Source organism: Coloeus monedula, assembly GCF_965178545.1.
Source record: "Coloeus monedula genome assembly, chromosome: 28".
Taxonomy (NCBI): domain Eukaryota; kingdom Metazoa; phylum Chordata; class Aves; order Passeriformes; family Corvidae; genus Coloeus; species Coloeus monedula.
The window spans coordinates 4,750,372-4,766,292 of NC_138808.1; the positions used below are offsets into that span (position 1 = coordinate 4,750,372).

General features: G+C 56.1%; 1 protein-coding gene across 1 annotated transcript in view; it reads right to left on the bottom strand.

Moving 5' to 3' along the window:
• Positions 1–57: 57 nt before the first annotated feature.
• HK2 (hexokinase 2) overlaps positions 58–15,921 on the bottom strand; it is a 28,851-nt gene continuing 12,987 nt past the window's right edge. Inside the window, exons 3-18 of the mRNA XM_082298339.1 lie at positions 14,037–14,185; positions 13,714–13,833; positions 11,700–11,795; positions 11,475–11,574; positions 11,018–11,201; positions 9,958–10,113; positions 9,601–9,834; positions 9,081–9,385; positions 8,369–8,517; positions 7,521–7,640; positions 7,328–7,423; positions 6,432–6,531; positions 6,144–6,327; positions 5,706–5,861; positions 4,978–5,211; positions 58–4,179 (exon numbers count right to left, since the gene is read on the bottom strand). Coding sequence (XP_082154465.1) covers positions 4,035–4,179; positions 4,978–5,211; positions 5,706–5,861; positions 6,144–6,327; positions 6,432–6,531; positions 7,328–7,423; positions 7,521–7,640; positions 8,369–8,517; positions 9,081–9,385; positions 9,601–9,834; positions 9,958–10,113; positions 11,018–11,201; positions 11,475–11,574; positions 11,700–11,795; positions 13,714–13,833; positions 14,037–14,185 — 2,528 coding nt within the window. The 3' untranslated portion in view covers positions 58–4,034. The remainder of the gene's footprint in view (positions 4,180–4,977; positions 5,212–5,705; positions 5,862–6,143; positions 6,328–6,431; positions 6,532–7,327; positions 7,424–7,520; positions 7,641–8,368; positions 8,518–9,080; positions 9,386–9,600; positions 9,835–9,957; positions 10,114–11,017; positions 11,202–11,474; positions 11,575–11,699; positions 11,796–13,713; positions 13,834–14,036; positions 14,186–15,921) is intronic.

The window sequence follows — 15,921 nt, forward strand, 5'->3', positions numbered from 1 at the left end:
CCTTCCTCAGGGATTGCTGAGGGGCGAGGGGAGCACAGAAGCCGAAACACACGACACTGACCCCAGAAAATGGGTGGTGGTTGTTTTTCTCTCGTTTATTGTCACTGACTAGGAGCAGCAGTGGTGGCCGAGGGGAGCTGAGCAGTACACCACACTCAGGAAACGGTATGAAAAGTACAAAAATAAGGAAGCCTATATATAATATCATTGCAGTCAATTGCTAAAAATAAATATTGTAAACACGAAAGAACAACATCAGGTGAATCTACAGCACTCGTTTCTGCCAGCAGCCACACAGTCTTTGGCTTTATGACTCCCCTGCCCGCACGGAGCCAGCGCCCACATCAGGATGCATTTTCTTTGCTTCAGGCCAGAAAGATTTAAGACTGGTCAGGGATGTCACGAGGGAAAGAATTTCCCTCTCTCCAAATGACCTTGAGAACAGGAATTGCCTCTTTGCTTTCAGTGCCCATTTTCCTACCAGAGCAAGGGAATGATCTGCCCAAAGCAGGCATTTCCTTATCTGGAGGGGACTGGGGCCAGGGCTCCCCCCACTCCAGTTTATTTTGCTGTTATCTTGTATCTCACAACCCCTGCACGATGCATTTGCCACCATTTTACACCTCTCCCCTCCCATGCACTTGGACCTTTCACCCCCTTATCTCTCCAACAGCCAGATGGGTTTGGATTGCCTGATAAGGGAGAGCAGGCAGGAGTTATCTCCGGTCAAACTGTACCCTGGCTGCTGCCAGGCCAGGGCTCTGTGCCCCACCCATACCCTCACACCCCTGGGGCCACTGAGCAGGAGCTTGTCCCTCCCAGCCTTGGACTCCAGGAAGGGAAGAGGCAAATTCTGCTTGCAAGGCTCAGTAATTTGCAGATTTTGTTTATATATATCTACATCTGTACTAAAAACCCAATAAAATCCTGTCCAAAGTACCAACAAGGAGAGACTTGCCAGGGAGGAAAGGCCAGAGACTGTTCCCTCCTGCCTGCCTGGCCGGAGAACATCCCAGAACCCCGGGAGTGCAAAGAAAATGCATCCAAATGGGAGCAACCAAGCAAAACAAAACCATCCTAAGTCCACAAAGCAGCGCTTCTTGCTGCAGGGAAGACACAGACTGGGCAAGTCAGGCTCAGCAGTCTGTCCGTCTGTCCCTACAGATAATCATTTGATCTTCCCTTCATATCAATAATTAGGATTTATTCTTCCCTTCTTCATTTTAAACACATTCACAGAACATCCCATGGCGACGTTTTGGCGTGAGGTTCCGGTCCCAGCCGTCACAATCAGACTGTACATCAAACACCTCGGGTGCTCGTGCCCTTGGGGACCACGAGGAGCACAAACTCCTCCAGGCGTTCCCCAAACCCCTCCCTGCAGCCCCGGGGAGGATCTGCACTCAACAGGCAACACAGGTGTCTTGTAACGCTTCAAGTACTGCTTTTAACTGGGAACATTCCACACCCTGCTTGATTCTAAGCAAAAGCTTTCCAGCATTACGGGAGCCTCGGACACCCAGGTGGGTATCCAGGTGTGTATCCCTCTGACCAAGCCCAGCCAAAAATCCACCCCCACCCTGTGAGCTCAGGGTGATCCTTCATCACCCCTGTGAAGCTACAGCCCCTCCTTCACCCCAGACAGGTGAGGGGGCTGTGCTGGCCCTGCTCCAGGCCAGGTACTCAGCTCCCCAATTTCTCTCTCACCCTGTCAGTCCCCTGCTCCAACAGAGCCTGAATCAAAAGCAGGGCTGCTCAGATCCCAATCCTTCCCATTCTGCCCCCAAAACTACTGTTGTATAAAATTTCACTCACTAACTGATGAAAACACTATGGATTTCAGAAGGGGTACAGCTGGCTAAGAGTAAAAACAGCCACTAATGCAACTCTGCACAGTGCAGCAACTAAAAACATTTGTGTTTCCATTTTTCAATAGGCAAAATGCTGGTTTTCTGAGGAAAAAAAAATCACACAAAACTGCTTGGTACCAGATTAGAGGATTTCTGTATCATCCTTCAGAGATTTATTTGACAGCTTCTAAAACTTCCACTAAACTTGGTTTCTTACATCATTTCTATACACAGGTTTTATTTGTTATAATTGTCTTGAGGCTTATAAAAAATAAGCATTTAAAATGCCCAAAAGAGTAATTTTGCTTTAAAATTGTGCTACTGAACTTGACCCCCAACACAGAAGAGAGACTTTTGGTAATGAGGTTACCCCAAGCAGTATAAAAATATACATAAAAATAGACAAAAACTCTATCCTCCAATCTGAAGGGCTGTTTGTGGGGATTATTAGTTTGTTGTTTTTTTTTTTTTTTTTTTTACATCACTGGAATTTCATTAACTTCTGCTAAATATTTACAGAACCCCCCCATCCTCTGTCTGCCTCTGCTCACTGAGGCAGAGACCTGCAGCTTTTAGTTCATCCAGAGTTTTCTGTTGGCAAAAATGGATCCCTGTGTCTGACCATGGCACACGAGTGATGCTGCGGGCACGGCTCACGGGCAGCCCTGAGGATGCCACATGGGGATGAGGTGGCACCAGCTGTGTCCCCTCACCGAGAGATGAGCTCGGCTTTGCCGGTGCCAGCGCTCGACCAGGACGGTGGTGTGAGGTCGAGAGCCCTGCAGAGCCCTGGGTTATGTCATCCACCCATGGCTGTGACCCCCCCAGAGCACAGCTGGGAGGGCAGGGGACAAAATAAAACCTCTCCTAAGGTTAAACCCAGCCTAAACCCAACAGCGTCACCGCAGGGCTCCGCTGCTCCTGCACGCCGCGTCCCTGGCCTTCTGCTTTCCCTTTTGTCCTGGTGATAAAGTCAGAATGCCCAAACCTCTTGTACAACCATCCTCAGGAATTTGGGTCTCTTTCTCCAGTCTACCCCAAGAAAATTTTAAATTAAAAAAAAATTACACAACAGAAGAAAAAAAAAAAAGAAAATAATTACTCTGTACTGTTTGTCAACAACATGAAAAGGTGATGTTAAAATTAAGTGATACAACCCCCCCAAGACTATGTACATAAAAAGATATCAGATCTCTTAAAACATAAATATACAGTGTATAAATCCAGGTGCCACCTAAAGGCTGCAGCCTCAGAACTATTTCACAGACACAAAGCAAACCAGACTCTCCACGCCAAGGGCAGACACACGGCCACGAGTTTGGGGTTTGGCAGGAGAGACCCCGACCCGTGGCAGCAGCTCCTCGTGCCTGCACATGCACCAGGGAAGGGGGGAGTGGTGTCCAGGGGTGAAACACGACCCTACGTACACGCCACGTTCCTACACGCTACTCAGGGTGCGGGTGAGAGGTCGGGAAATGGGATTAGACCCTGAGTCCCCAATTATTTCCAGGCACATGCTCTGCCAGAGCTGGCCGAGGGGCCCCTCGAGCCTGGCTCCAGCAGGTTCTCTAGTATTGCTCACCAAGGGAGATACGTGGTACCTCCAGTGCAGCCGCGGCCACGCCGGTGGAAATCTGCACCCTGTGCTTTAAGAGTTACCATGACTTTCATGGAAATAATACAGCCTTGATCAGGGTAAAAGACTAGTGGAGGTCTTTAGCCCAATCTTAGAGGTTTGCTTCTACAGCACGGACAACTACAACTCCGACAGACATAAATAGGTACTGTTAAAGTGACAATGCAGTCTCAGTTATCCGAGCGTTATCCCTACTGCTGTTAGGGGAGAGGTTCGGAGCGGTGGGGGGAGAGCTGGGGTGTGATGGAGGCTGCGGGTGGGACAGCTCCAGCTCCACCTGGAAATGCAGGGAGAAGCCAAAAGACACTGTGAGCTTTACTCGACAGGCGGTTTTATGGCATGCAAGGAAACTCCTACGACAACACTTTGTACAGAGCCCACGGCGTCTCCAGTCCCACCGTGGTGCCTTGGAGAACAAGTAAAGCTACGAGTCTGCTTGGAGGGGAGGGGGTGCGTGGGTGTGTGAGTGTGTGCAGAGAGAGGGAGGGATTGGGTGAGGAAACGTCCTGTTTTGCTGAAACCAAGCTCTTGGGCAAACCTCCTTCCCTCTACCGCTGCCCGGCCTCGCGGATGCGGCAGGCCACGGCCGTGATGAGCGCGGCGCCTTTGCCGCTGCCGTCCTCCGACTGCAGGAAGGTCACTTCACACTTGGGGGACAACTGCTTCACTGTCTCGTGCATGACGGTGGAGAAGCTGCAGGGCAAGGGGAGGGAGAGGTTCTGAATTAACCGGCCATGGGATGAAGGTGTCAGTCCCAACCCCTTTGCTGCCTTGCACAGAGCCTCAAAGAGCAACGCAGACCCCGAGGAGAAGGATGGATGGATGGATGGATGGATGGATGGATGGATGGATGGATGGATGGATGGATGAAGCTTGGAAAGCCCAAGTCTCCACACTTCAGCCCAAGCCCATAGTTACAACACAACCGTGCTGTGCCTTCACTCAGGACTAAACCCAGCCGCTTTTTGAGTCCCACCAAGCCCTGGGAGCACTAATGAGCCTCAACAACTCTGACCAGCCCCATCTGGGGGGAGTCTTCAGAGTCTCCCTTTGCCCACAGGCTCTTGAGCCCTATTTAAGCTCAGCCCAGTGTTTTAGTCCCTGTCTGAGCCCCCCTGCCCAGTAACACCAGCCGCCACCTCTGGCACAGGCAAGTTTTTGTGTGGCCATGAACCTTTGTGGCTGGTTAGAGCTGCCTCATCCCCATCGCTTAGAGTCCTGGCCAAACCTGGGCACCGTGTCTGGGTCAGGTCCAGTGGGACTGGAGGAGCCCCTGCTGTGTTACCCGTCTTGGTGCCCTGTCCTTACGGGAGCAGCTGACTCTTGCTGGGCCTCAAGTTTGGGTCAGAGCTCCCGGCAGCCCTCGAGCCCCTGAAACACCTCAAATCCTCCCCCTTTATCCCCTGAACCTTCCCCCTGAGCCCCTCCGACTACCCAAGGTGGGCAGGTGCCCCGGGGCAGCCCCCTTGGAGCACAACCAGAGCCACTCACTGAGGGTGCAGCTTGTAGAGCGTCCCGTCCACGCCGACCGTGATTTTGAGGAAGTCCAGCCCGCGGTTCTCGCGGATCTTGTCCACCACGGCGGCCATGCCGGCGCCGCAGAGCTGGGCCGCGCGCCGCGCCACCACCGTGCACACCTCCTTCACAATGATGCTGTCGTCGCACGTGGACTCCAGGCCCAGGTGCTGCAGGATGGAGCGCACCTGGAGCAGGGCCAGGCAGTCGCTGGGGGGACACGGGGACGGGCAGTGTTAGGAGATGGAGCACCCGGCACATGTGGCTTCCCCTTCCTGATCTACATCCTGCAGAGCCCAGGGACTCATGGCTTGGGTGGCAGTGGCTGGGGGGACTCTACAGCCCCTCTTCAATCTCAGCTTTCAGACCTACACGTGGCCTGGTGTCACATCCTAATCAGGGAGGCGATTTCAGGACAAAGCCATCGGAGTGTGACACCCCTGTAACCCACGGCCCCTCTCTGCCCAGGGCAGAGGATAAAGAGCCATCTGTGCTGCCAGCCCCAGACAGCCTCCTTGTCTCTCCACACTGGCACTGCCAGAACCACGTGGGGTCTGCTGATTTATCTGTGTGGGACCATCCTGCATCACCCTGGCTCCAGACCAAGCATGTGGAACTTCTCCCAGCAGCCCTGGGGGCTCTCTCCCCACATTCCATCCCTGCTCAGATTGGCAGCTGGTGCTCACTCGCCTGTTGGACCTCACCTCTCTATCTGAGACAGGAACTTGGTCTCAAAGATCCCTCTGGTCTTCAGCCTCTCTGAGATCCGTCCCCGGAAGAGCAGCCCTTTCTTGGTGAAATCCATCAGGATGTTGCGGACGATTTCCCCCAGGTACATCCCACTGATCATCTTCTCAAACCTGGGAATGAGAGGACGAGGCTGGACATCAGGACAGGAAGGGACACTGGGTCTGGATGGGGATTCCAGCTCTGCCAGGTGCCTTCAGTACAATCCTTCCAGCAAGCCCAGCAGCACGGCCCCCACCCACGGGCAGGGGACAAGGGACACACCGGCGTGTCCCAATGCCAGGCTCTGCCCTGCTTGTCATCCCCTGGATCCACCAAGGGGCTGGTGGGGCAGAACTGCTCCTGGACCCTCGGTCTCATCGGGGTCCCTTCCAGCCCCCAAAGCCACCACCCACCTCTGCTTCCCAGGGTTGAGGGACAGCTCATCCACTGCCAGGTCGAACTCCGTCCGAATGTCATCCAGGCACCCGCTGTCCCCGAAGGCCCCCCACTCCATGTTGACACACATCCTGCCCTCGTCCCCTTCCACCAGCTCCACATTCCTCATCTCCTCCATGTAGCAGGCGTTGCTGCCTGTGCCTGTGGAGAGGAGCGGGATCAGAGCCCTGGGACACCTCCCGTGCCCCACGGGGCAGGTGTGGGACCACAGACCAGGAGCTCCCTAAGGAGGTTTCAGTTCTCACCGACAATCAGCCCAACTTCACAGTAGGGATCCTCGTACCCACAGGTCATCATGGTGCCAACTGTGTCATTGACCACTGCCACCACGTCCAGGTCAAATTCCTGCAGAGGGATGGATTGCACGAGTTATTCCTGGAGGACCTGGAATTCCTGCTAAGTCTGCTCCCATGGCTGGGAAAGGACCTGTCTGTCTGTTGAGTATGGGAGTCATAGAGTCACCGAATCATGGAATGGTTTGGGTGGAAAGGAACCTTAAAGTCCATCCAGTGCCACCCCTGCCATGGGCAGGGACACCTTCCACTGTCCCAGGCTGCTCCAAGCCCCATCCAGCCTGGCCTTGGGCACTGCCAGGGATCCAGGGGCAGCCACAGCTGCTCTGGGCACCCTGTGCCAGGGCCTCCCCACCCTACAGGGAGGAATTTCTTTCTGACATCCAACCTAAATCTCTCCTCTTTTAATTTAAAACTGTTCTCCCTTGTCCTCCATGACCATCGACCTCCACAGACATGGAGGCACCCACGGACTTCCCACAGCCCCACCTGTCTGCAGGTAGGGCTCAGACCTCAGACACCTCCAGCTGCTGAGGGGCTGGGTCAGCCCTGCCAGGAGCAGCAGCCCCTGGGCAGGAGCTTGGAGTGGTCTGTGCCGAGGAAATGAGCCGGTGTCTCCTGAGCTCAGGGCCAGACAAGTCTGCTCTAGCCCTGGCCAGGGGCCAGCCTGTAGCTCCAGGGTCTGAAAATCCAACCTCAAGTGATGAGTAAGGGCGACTGTGAAAATTCTGACACTCATTAGCCCTGAGCTCAGCCCAGTAATTTGTTTTACAGGTCAATTAATGATGCTAAAGACAGTCAGAATGTGGGAGCAGCCGCCCGCTTCTCCCAGCCCCATGGCTGCTCACCTCTCTCCTGTGAATGGCCTCCTTCAGCAGGCCCACCACGTCCTCCCCCTCGCAGCCCGTCGCCTTGAAACCTTTTGTCCACTTCAGGAGAATTCCCTGTTGTGGAAAAAACCCCCAGTGAGTCCCCCTCAACACCAGGTAGGAGGGACAGCCAGGTACCAGCCAGGGGTGCTGCCAGGAGGGGTTGGGTTACCTCATCCAGGTTGTTCTGCTGGCAGGGGAAGGAGAACGTGAACCCGAGCGGGAGCGATACGCCCTTCATTCCCATGTACTCCAGGAAGTCGGAGATGCAGTGGACAATGTGGTCAAAGAGCTGGATGGGCAAAGCCAAAGGGAAATGTTACCACCACAGCCAGAGCCCAGCTGGAAGCCAGCCTGCCCAAACTGCTGGGGATTCCAACCCATTCCCAGGCCTGCTGGAATGTTCAAATCACTCCCAGGACTTTGAACAGAGCAGGACACGGCTCAGCTGCACTGTGGGAGGTGAGCAACCCCAAAAAGCTCGGTTTCACCCTCCTCCTCTCCCACGACGTGGCCAAATCCCCGTGTTATCTCCACCTCACAGGTCCCAGGAGGGGAGGGGGCCAGCAGGGAGGTGACAGAGGAATCCAGTCCCTCTGCAAGGGATCCCCAGAGCCCTCCAGCCCAGTCTGCTGGAGATACTCCCAGTCCCCAAGCATCGCCTGGAGTGGTTTGCAAAACTCTTTCCAAATGTGTCTCCGGAAACGTCTCCCAGCGCTTGTGTTGTGGTTTCCCTATCTGGGAAATGGGGATGATGCTTATCTGCCCTTGTGGAGTGTGTGGGATTCAGGGAGGTTCAGTCATGTCTGGGAATAACACCATTTCTAACCAAAAAACAGTCTCCAGCTTCCCAAACCCCAGAGCCTTGGGCAGAACTCGCTGCTCCAAGAGTAGGAGAGCACCAGCCCTCCCCACTCCTGGTTTTGCTCCCTGGAGAGGCAAGACCAGCTCCGTGGTCAGCCCTGCTCCAGCCACCCTAGGGAAGAGACCCCTTTCCCCTCTCCATGTGCCCATCCTGACCTCCTCTCCCGTGCCCTGCATGATCTCCACGGGGATGGAGTAGATCTTGTTGTGCATCTCCACCCCGCGCCGCATCCCGTTCCTGACGCGCACCAGCAGCACGCGGAAGTTGGTTCCTCCCAGGTCCAGGGCGAGGAAATCTCCCTTTTCTGCAACCCGAGAGAGGATCATCAGGAGAGATCCCAGCATGGGGCATCCAGGATGTGGCACAGAGCAGACAAGAATCTGCCCCCTTCCAGGGAGAGGGATGGAAACAGAGACGTAGCTGGGGATACAGGTAAGAACAGAGGGTGCAGGTAGGAAGGGGATGGAGAGGTTTGCTCCAGACTTGGGGTGATGCTTCAAATCATAAACCTGAGCTGGAAGGGACCCACAAGGATCACTGAAGTCCAGCTCTCGGCCCTGCACAGGACCTGCACAAGCTTCTAGCCAAGGTCAGGCGCTCGCCCAAGCCACAGGCAGAACCAGGAACACAACCCAGGATGAGGGTGGGGAGAATCCCATGGTCGGGAAAACCACAGACAGAGCCAGGCTTTGTGTTAAGTCAGGTGCAGAACGTCCCAAAGGCTCAGTGCTCTGCCCAGTATCAAACTGGAGGTTTATGCCACTCCCACCACAAAGAGGAACCGGCCACAGCAAAGGAGCCAGCCTCTCCCAAGGACACAGGACATCCATGGGCTCAGAGACAGAGATTTTACACAGGACACATCACCTGTTCCATCGGGAGTGGAGCACACGTAGGTGGGCAGCATCTTCACCGTCGCCTCCGCGTGCGTCTCCTTGCCCAGCCCTTTCTCCATCTCTATCCTCATCCTTCCCTTCACCTCCAGCAGCTGCTCGTGGCTCAGCTTCAGGGGCTCCAGGATCTTCTGCCGGGCCTTGTGCTGTGCAGCCAGCCTGTAGGCCACTGCTGTCACCATGGCCGCCCCTTTGCCGCTCCCGTCCTCCGAGCGGATGAACCGGATCTCGCAGTCTGGCAGCAGCTTCCGCACAGTCTTGTGGAGGCGACGGGCAAAGCTGTGGAGGAGGAGGAAGGGGGACCCGAGTGTGACCCTCTGGGGACCCGAGTGTGACCCTCCGGGGACTCCCTGGCATCCAAATGAGGTGCCCAAGGGAATATTTGGAGATACTTCTCGTGTGCCAAGCTGTACCCACTGCTGGCAGCAGCAGATCCCTCTCTGTGTCCCTGTCCCCACCATGCCCCAGACCCCTGTCCCTGTCTCCGGACTCACTGCGGGTGTTTCTTGTAGACAGAGCCGTCCACGCCGACGGTGGAGCGCAGCCGCTCCACGCCCTTGTTGTCCTTGATGCGGCGCAGCACCGCGGCCAGCGTGGCCCCGCACAGACTGGCCGAGCGCGTGGACACGATCTGGCAGATGCGCAGCGTGGCCAGGCAGTCCTCGTGTGACGGCTCCAGGCCCAGCTTGCTCAGGATCTCGTGGGCTTTCTGCAGCCCCTCCTTCTCCCTGGAAGGACAAAGAGGGGTTCGTGCCAGGGAATCCAACTCTTGCTGTGTGATGGTCTGGGTTTGGTCAGTGATGGTCCGTCCACGGATGTCGGGAGATGGAAACCCCCTGGATCCTACTTACTTCTCAATGGCAGAGACAAATCTGGTCTCAAAATGGCCAGTGGTGAGCAGATCCGGTGTGAGCCTTCCCCCAAACAACAGCCCTTCCTTGGCCATCTTCACCAGGATGAGTCTGACCAGCTCCCCCATGTACATCCCACTGATCATCTTCTCAAACCTGCCCATGGGGAGGCACGAGATAGAATCAGGGAATGGTTTGGGCTGGAAAGGCCCTCTAAGGTTATCAAGTCCAACCATTCCCCAGCACTGCCAAGGCCACCAGTAACCCATGTCCCAAGTGCCACATCCACACAGGTGTTAAATCCCTCCAGAGACAGTGTCACCACCACTGCCCTGGGCAGCCTATGCCACACCTGACCGCCTTTTCCCAGCAGAAATTTTCCCTAATATCTAACCTGAACCTATCCTATCTCGCCATAAGTTCCCCCCTGAGCTTCCTTCTCTCCAGGCTAAACTATGTGTGAGTTTGGCTGCATGTGCCACAAGGTGGCCACAGGCTGACCTGAAAACCCCATTGGCAGCCTCCCCATCCCAAATGAAATCTAGGAAATCCCCTCCTAGAGCAGTTTATCCCATCAGTGAAAATATGAAGCCATGTGGACACGACCATCATTCTGCAAAGAGAGCTCGTGGCCACCTGAAGGGGCTCAGTCAGTTTGCAGGGACCCCCAGATCACCCTCACGCCACAGCAGCCCTGTGGGGAATGGGAGATTTGTAGGATTGGGATGTGGACATTAGGTGAGGGTGCCTGCCTGGGCTGGTGGATAACTGTGCTGGCCAGGAAGGGAACAGGAATCAGCACATTCACACGAGGGGCTCACGAGGGCAGTGGGTGGGGCAGGACCACCCCAGGTTGGGACACAGCCCTGGGTTAGGACACTGCCCCAGTTTGGGACACTGCCCTGGGATGGGACACTGCCCCTCTCTGCACTGGTGGCAGAGGACACGGTGACCCAGTTAGCTGGGATGACCTCCCCAGTCCCAGTAACACCAGCGCTATGGGAGGACGGACAATGCTGAGCAAACCACGAGCCCGAGCCCGAGCCAAGAATCTGCTCACAATTGTTTGCCAGGGTTGAGCGAGCCCATGTCGATCTCACGGTCAAACTCGGTGCGGATGTCGTTGAGCACCCCGTCGTCGCCGAAGGCCCCCCACTCCATGTTGATGCACATCCGACCTTCGTCCCCTTCCACCAGGTCAATGTGCCTCATCTCCTCCATATAGCAGGCGTTGGTGCCGGTACCTGGCCAAGCACGGGGACAGGGTGAGCGAGGACGCTGCCTTTCCCTCATTCCCATTATTCTTCATTCCCATTATCCCTCATTTCCCTTTGGCCACAGCCCAGTGCACCACAGAAAGTGAAGAACAAAGCAAACACTGGGCAATGCTGGCTTTCCAACACCAATATCACCCTCTCCTTTTTCCCCAAAGACCTCCAAGACCTGCAAGAAGCAGGATCTCCCTCCGGAGTTCCTGAATGGATGGACCCCAGCTCTTCCCCCCTGCTGCAGCTCACCAACAATGAGGCCAACTTCACAGTTGTGGTCATCGTAGCCACAGGTCATCATGGTCCCCACGGTGTCATTCACCACAGCCACGATGTCAATGTCAAAGTCCTGAGATGGTGGAAAGGAGTGTGGGTGACCCAACACAGACAAAACAGACCGAAACATCTCCATGGAGCCAAGGTCTCCTGTCCCAGGGACCCGTGTGCCCCCATCCCGCCTGCCCAGGCTCTTACCCCTCTTTTCTTGATGGACTTGCGCAGCAGGGACACCACGTCCCTCCCCTCCACGCTGCTGCACTTGAACCCCTTCGTCCACGTCACGAGGATGCTCTGTGGGGGAACAGCAAGAGGGGAGCTTGGAGGTGACACCTGGCTCCTGCCACAAGGGACATATGGTCCTGTGGGGGAACCCCCGTTATCAGCTCACCAGCTGCGCTATCAGCCACAGCTTCCGTGTCAGATAAAGTTTATGGCCATGAAATAACGTGTGAGCTGCTCGTTGCTCCCCTGGCAGGAGGAACAGCGGTTCCCATCACCAGGTTTGATCGAGCCCTGCAGCAAAATGTGTTCACAAGCCTAAGGAATGCTCCTTGACCCACCCCTGGGGGGTGGGTGGCTTGCTGTGCCTATGGAATGCTCCTTGACCCAGCCCCATGCGGTGAGAGGCTCATTGTGCCTAAGGAATGCTCCTTGACCTGTCCCTGTGGGGTGGGGGGCTCGCAGTGCCCTGTGGCCAGAGGCACCTGGCCGGGGACTGAGCTGAACCCCGGGGGGAGGGAAAGGACTCAATTACATTTGAAATCTCCAGCCCTACGGCCACAGCGCCCTAGGGGAGGCAGACACCCGCCCCGCCTTAGAGCTGGGGAAACTGAGGCACTGAGCGACGCAGCCCGGGCGAGGTCACGGGCCACAGACGCCTCCCCTGCAGCTTCTGTGTTTTAGCATTCTTCACAGCCCCGTGGCTACCTAGAGGAAAGCGCTAATGCCTCCCTGGGGCTGCGGCACGGGCGCCGTTCCCCAGCGCGGCGCCGGCTCCTGCCGGGAGGACGCGCCGGGGCTGCCGCGCTCCATGGGGGGACCCGGGCGAGGAGGGGAGCGTGGGGCGAGGAGGGGAGCGTGGGGCGAGGAGGGGAGCGTGGGGCGAGGAGGGGAGCATCGGGCGGGGAGCGTGGGGCGAGGAGCATCGCATCGCCCCCTCCCGCAGCCAGCAGCGCCGGGTGGGTGCGGCGGGGGCCACGTGCCTCGCTGGGCTCGGGGATGTTTGGTCTCCCGGCGAGGTCACGGCTCCCGGCAGAGCTGACAGTGACAGTGACAGCGACAGCCATCGGTGCCCGGGGCTGGCGGAGGGGGACAGGGACCCCCCTCCCTGCGCCGGCTGCACGGGGGGATGTGATGCTCGGCACGTCTGGAGCTCTGGTGCAGGCAGGGAAAAGCTGCTCTCCGTGGAGGCATCCCACGGGAACGTCACCTCCCAAACCCCTGCAGTTCCTGGGACACGTCCCTCGCTCCGCCAGCACCGCGCCCTGCTGGCACACACCGTGACCCTGGGCCACGAGGACCCCGTCAAAGCTCACAGATGGGTGGTGGCTGAGAAACCCTCAAGATAAATCAGGTGAAATCCAGGATGGGGAGGGGCTCTGGCACGGGGTGTCCAGAGCAGCTGTGGCTGCCCCGTCCCTGGAAGTGTCCAAGGCCAGGTTGGACAGGGCTTGGAGCACCCTGGGACAGCAGAAGGTGTCCCTGCCCATGGCAGGGGGGTGGCACTCTGAATGTCCTTAAGGTCCCTTCCAAACCAAACTCCAGGCTCCTATGAAAACCTGGCCAGGTGTGTTTAAAACGGGAGATCCACCACCACTTATTGTCATCAAACAGCTTTAAAAAAGGCAACCTGACACATATCCTTAGCAAACATTTGTTTTTCCTTTAAACAGTGTGTTTGGAGAAGATGACAAGCAACGGGGTTATTGGGAAGTGATGCCAAGCTCTGCATTCCCTGAAGGAATGTTCCATCCTTTCTGTCCCTGATCCTGCAGCCACTGAGTCATTGCGCCAACAAAAAATATTCATAAAAATAAAGGGACAGTGCTGTTCTTAGGCTCCTCTCACCCAGAGCTTGGGAAACGGCTTTACAGGAATGAGAGATGTGGCCCTTCAGGAAAGGTCACATGGCCCAAAATCAATGAGCCTAATTAAAAGCCTGAGCTAAATTGGTGTGGAACCCACAGTGAGAGTTCAGCCCCTCACCCACCTCATCCAGCTTGGTCTGGTGACACGGGAAGGAGAAGGTGAAGCCAAGGGGGAGTTTCTTGTCTTTGATTTGCAGCTTGTCCAGGAAGTTGGCCAAACACTCAGCAATGTGGTCGAAAAGCTGGAAGAAGGTGAAGAGTGGCACCTCAGCTGGCTGCCCACTCGGAGGGGACGCTGTGCCCGCGTCCCTGCCCGCCCTCACTCATCGCCGTGCTGGCTGCCAGGAGCTCCCAGCACAAGATCCAGCAGGATCCCCTGGCCCAGGCAGGGATGGCCACTCCTGCTCCAGCCCCAGGACACATCAGGGACTCTCCCAGGACCCACCTGCACCCCACTGCCACGCATGAGCTCCTCGGGGATGGCGTAGATCTGGTTCTCCATCTCCACTTTCTGCAGCCCGTTGTCCGACACCTTCACCCTCAGCACGCGGAAGTTGGTGCCACCAAGGTCCAGCGCCAGGAAATCCCCATCCTCTGTGGGATCAGGACAAGGACAACCCGTTAACTCGGAGGGTCCTCTGTCCACACCACGCCAGAGCCCTGAGGTAACCAGCCCCCTCCCAGGTACAAGGATAAGGTCTGATTTTTTAAATATATTTCATTATTTTATTCATTACTATATTTTTTGGTATTTTATTGGAGCAGTCACTGTATTCCCTGCCCCTCCTCTGCCCCCTGGCACCCCACAGCCAATGGAGGATCAATACACCATCACTGAGCCAGATCCAGATGCCTTGGGGAGGGAGGATAAATCCCACCAGCCCAGCCCAGAAAAGCCCATGCCCAAACCAACAGGGATGCCAGGGAAGATGAGCTCAAGCCTCAGGTGTTGGGATTTGGTTAGAGGATCAGGGACATGGATCATTGATAGAATTATGGGATCAATAAAAGAACTATACAAGCAATAGGCCTGCAAGCAAAAGGCCTGTGTGTGAGAAAAACTCTCCATGAGAAAATCCCTGTGTGAAAAAAACAGGGCTGGGAACAAAAAGAGAGTTTTGAAGATTTACAGCTGTGTAGATAAGACCCGGAGAAGGGGAGGTAAACTCTGAATTCTTTTAATCATAACATAACTGTAGAAGCTTGCCAATGTAAGTCCAATTATGTAGAAGTAAAAATGTGCTTTGATAAGTTTTAAGCCACTTAAGAGTTACCAAGCTGGTATACTATAGAAGTGCCTCTGGATTGCTAATGAACAGAGCTTGCTCTTATCAACCACATTGGTTTGGGACTGCAATTTCTCCCCCCGCCGGAGTCGTCGGACTCTTTTTCATTTCCAACACTCAGGCTCCAAAAGGAAGAAGGCAGCGAGCCACTCCTGACCCTACTGATGCTTGTGGAAGCTCCTAAACCTCCGTCCTCAGGGGTTAAACCCTGATGGCAGCTGTGGCAACACTGGAGCTCGGTTAAGTTGTTGATATACTCAAAAGACCCTCGTGTTCAGGCTCAGCCTCCCCAGCCCGGCCGAGCTCGCTGCCCTGCGAATCCCAGGAATCCCACACTCTCCCGGCATGCAGCTGCAACACGGGACGTGGCAGCAGGAAACCAGGGAGGGAGAAGCTCCAAAAGCCCTCTGGGCCCTCACTGCTGCCGTCCCCAGGAGAGCTGGGACCCGGCTTCTGCAAGGGGAGCCCCAAGGGCTGAGCCCGGAGTGTCCCCTCACGTTTGTTTTCAAGGCAGCTCGCTGCACTCGGGAGCCGGGCAGCGGGAAAAGCGCCCAGCTGGCTGTTTTAGTGGGGAGAGGGCCGGGGAAAGCCCTCTATCAGCACTGTTGGAGTCCTGAATGCATTAAATGTGCTGTGCTGGCTCCCCTGGGCCGATCCCGGCGCCCGGGGGCCGCTTTGTGCGGTACAAAGGGGCCACAGTTGGAACAAAACCCGCGGGTCATTAGTATGCACACGCCAGTGTGCATCTCCAGTGACTCCAGCTGAAAAGGCAGCTCTGGTCCCAGCCCGTGGGGCTCCATCTGGCCTGGCGGCTTTCCTGGGCTGACCCTCCAAGGGCTCGGGGCGAGGGAACGGGGCACGGGAGCGACTGGGAGCTGGAGCAGCTCTATAGAGGTGGAAAAGGGCCATGGAAAGCAGTTGCTGCGCTCCAAGGAGATGAGGAATGAATGAGAGGGCTCCAAGGTCATGTGTGGCTGCAGCGGGATCGGAGATGGGGATGGAGAATGGGGAAGGCACTTGGGGGGCCAGGACATCACCGAGAGA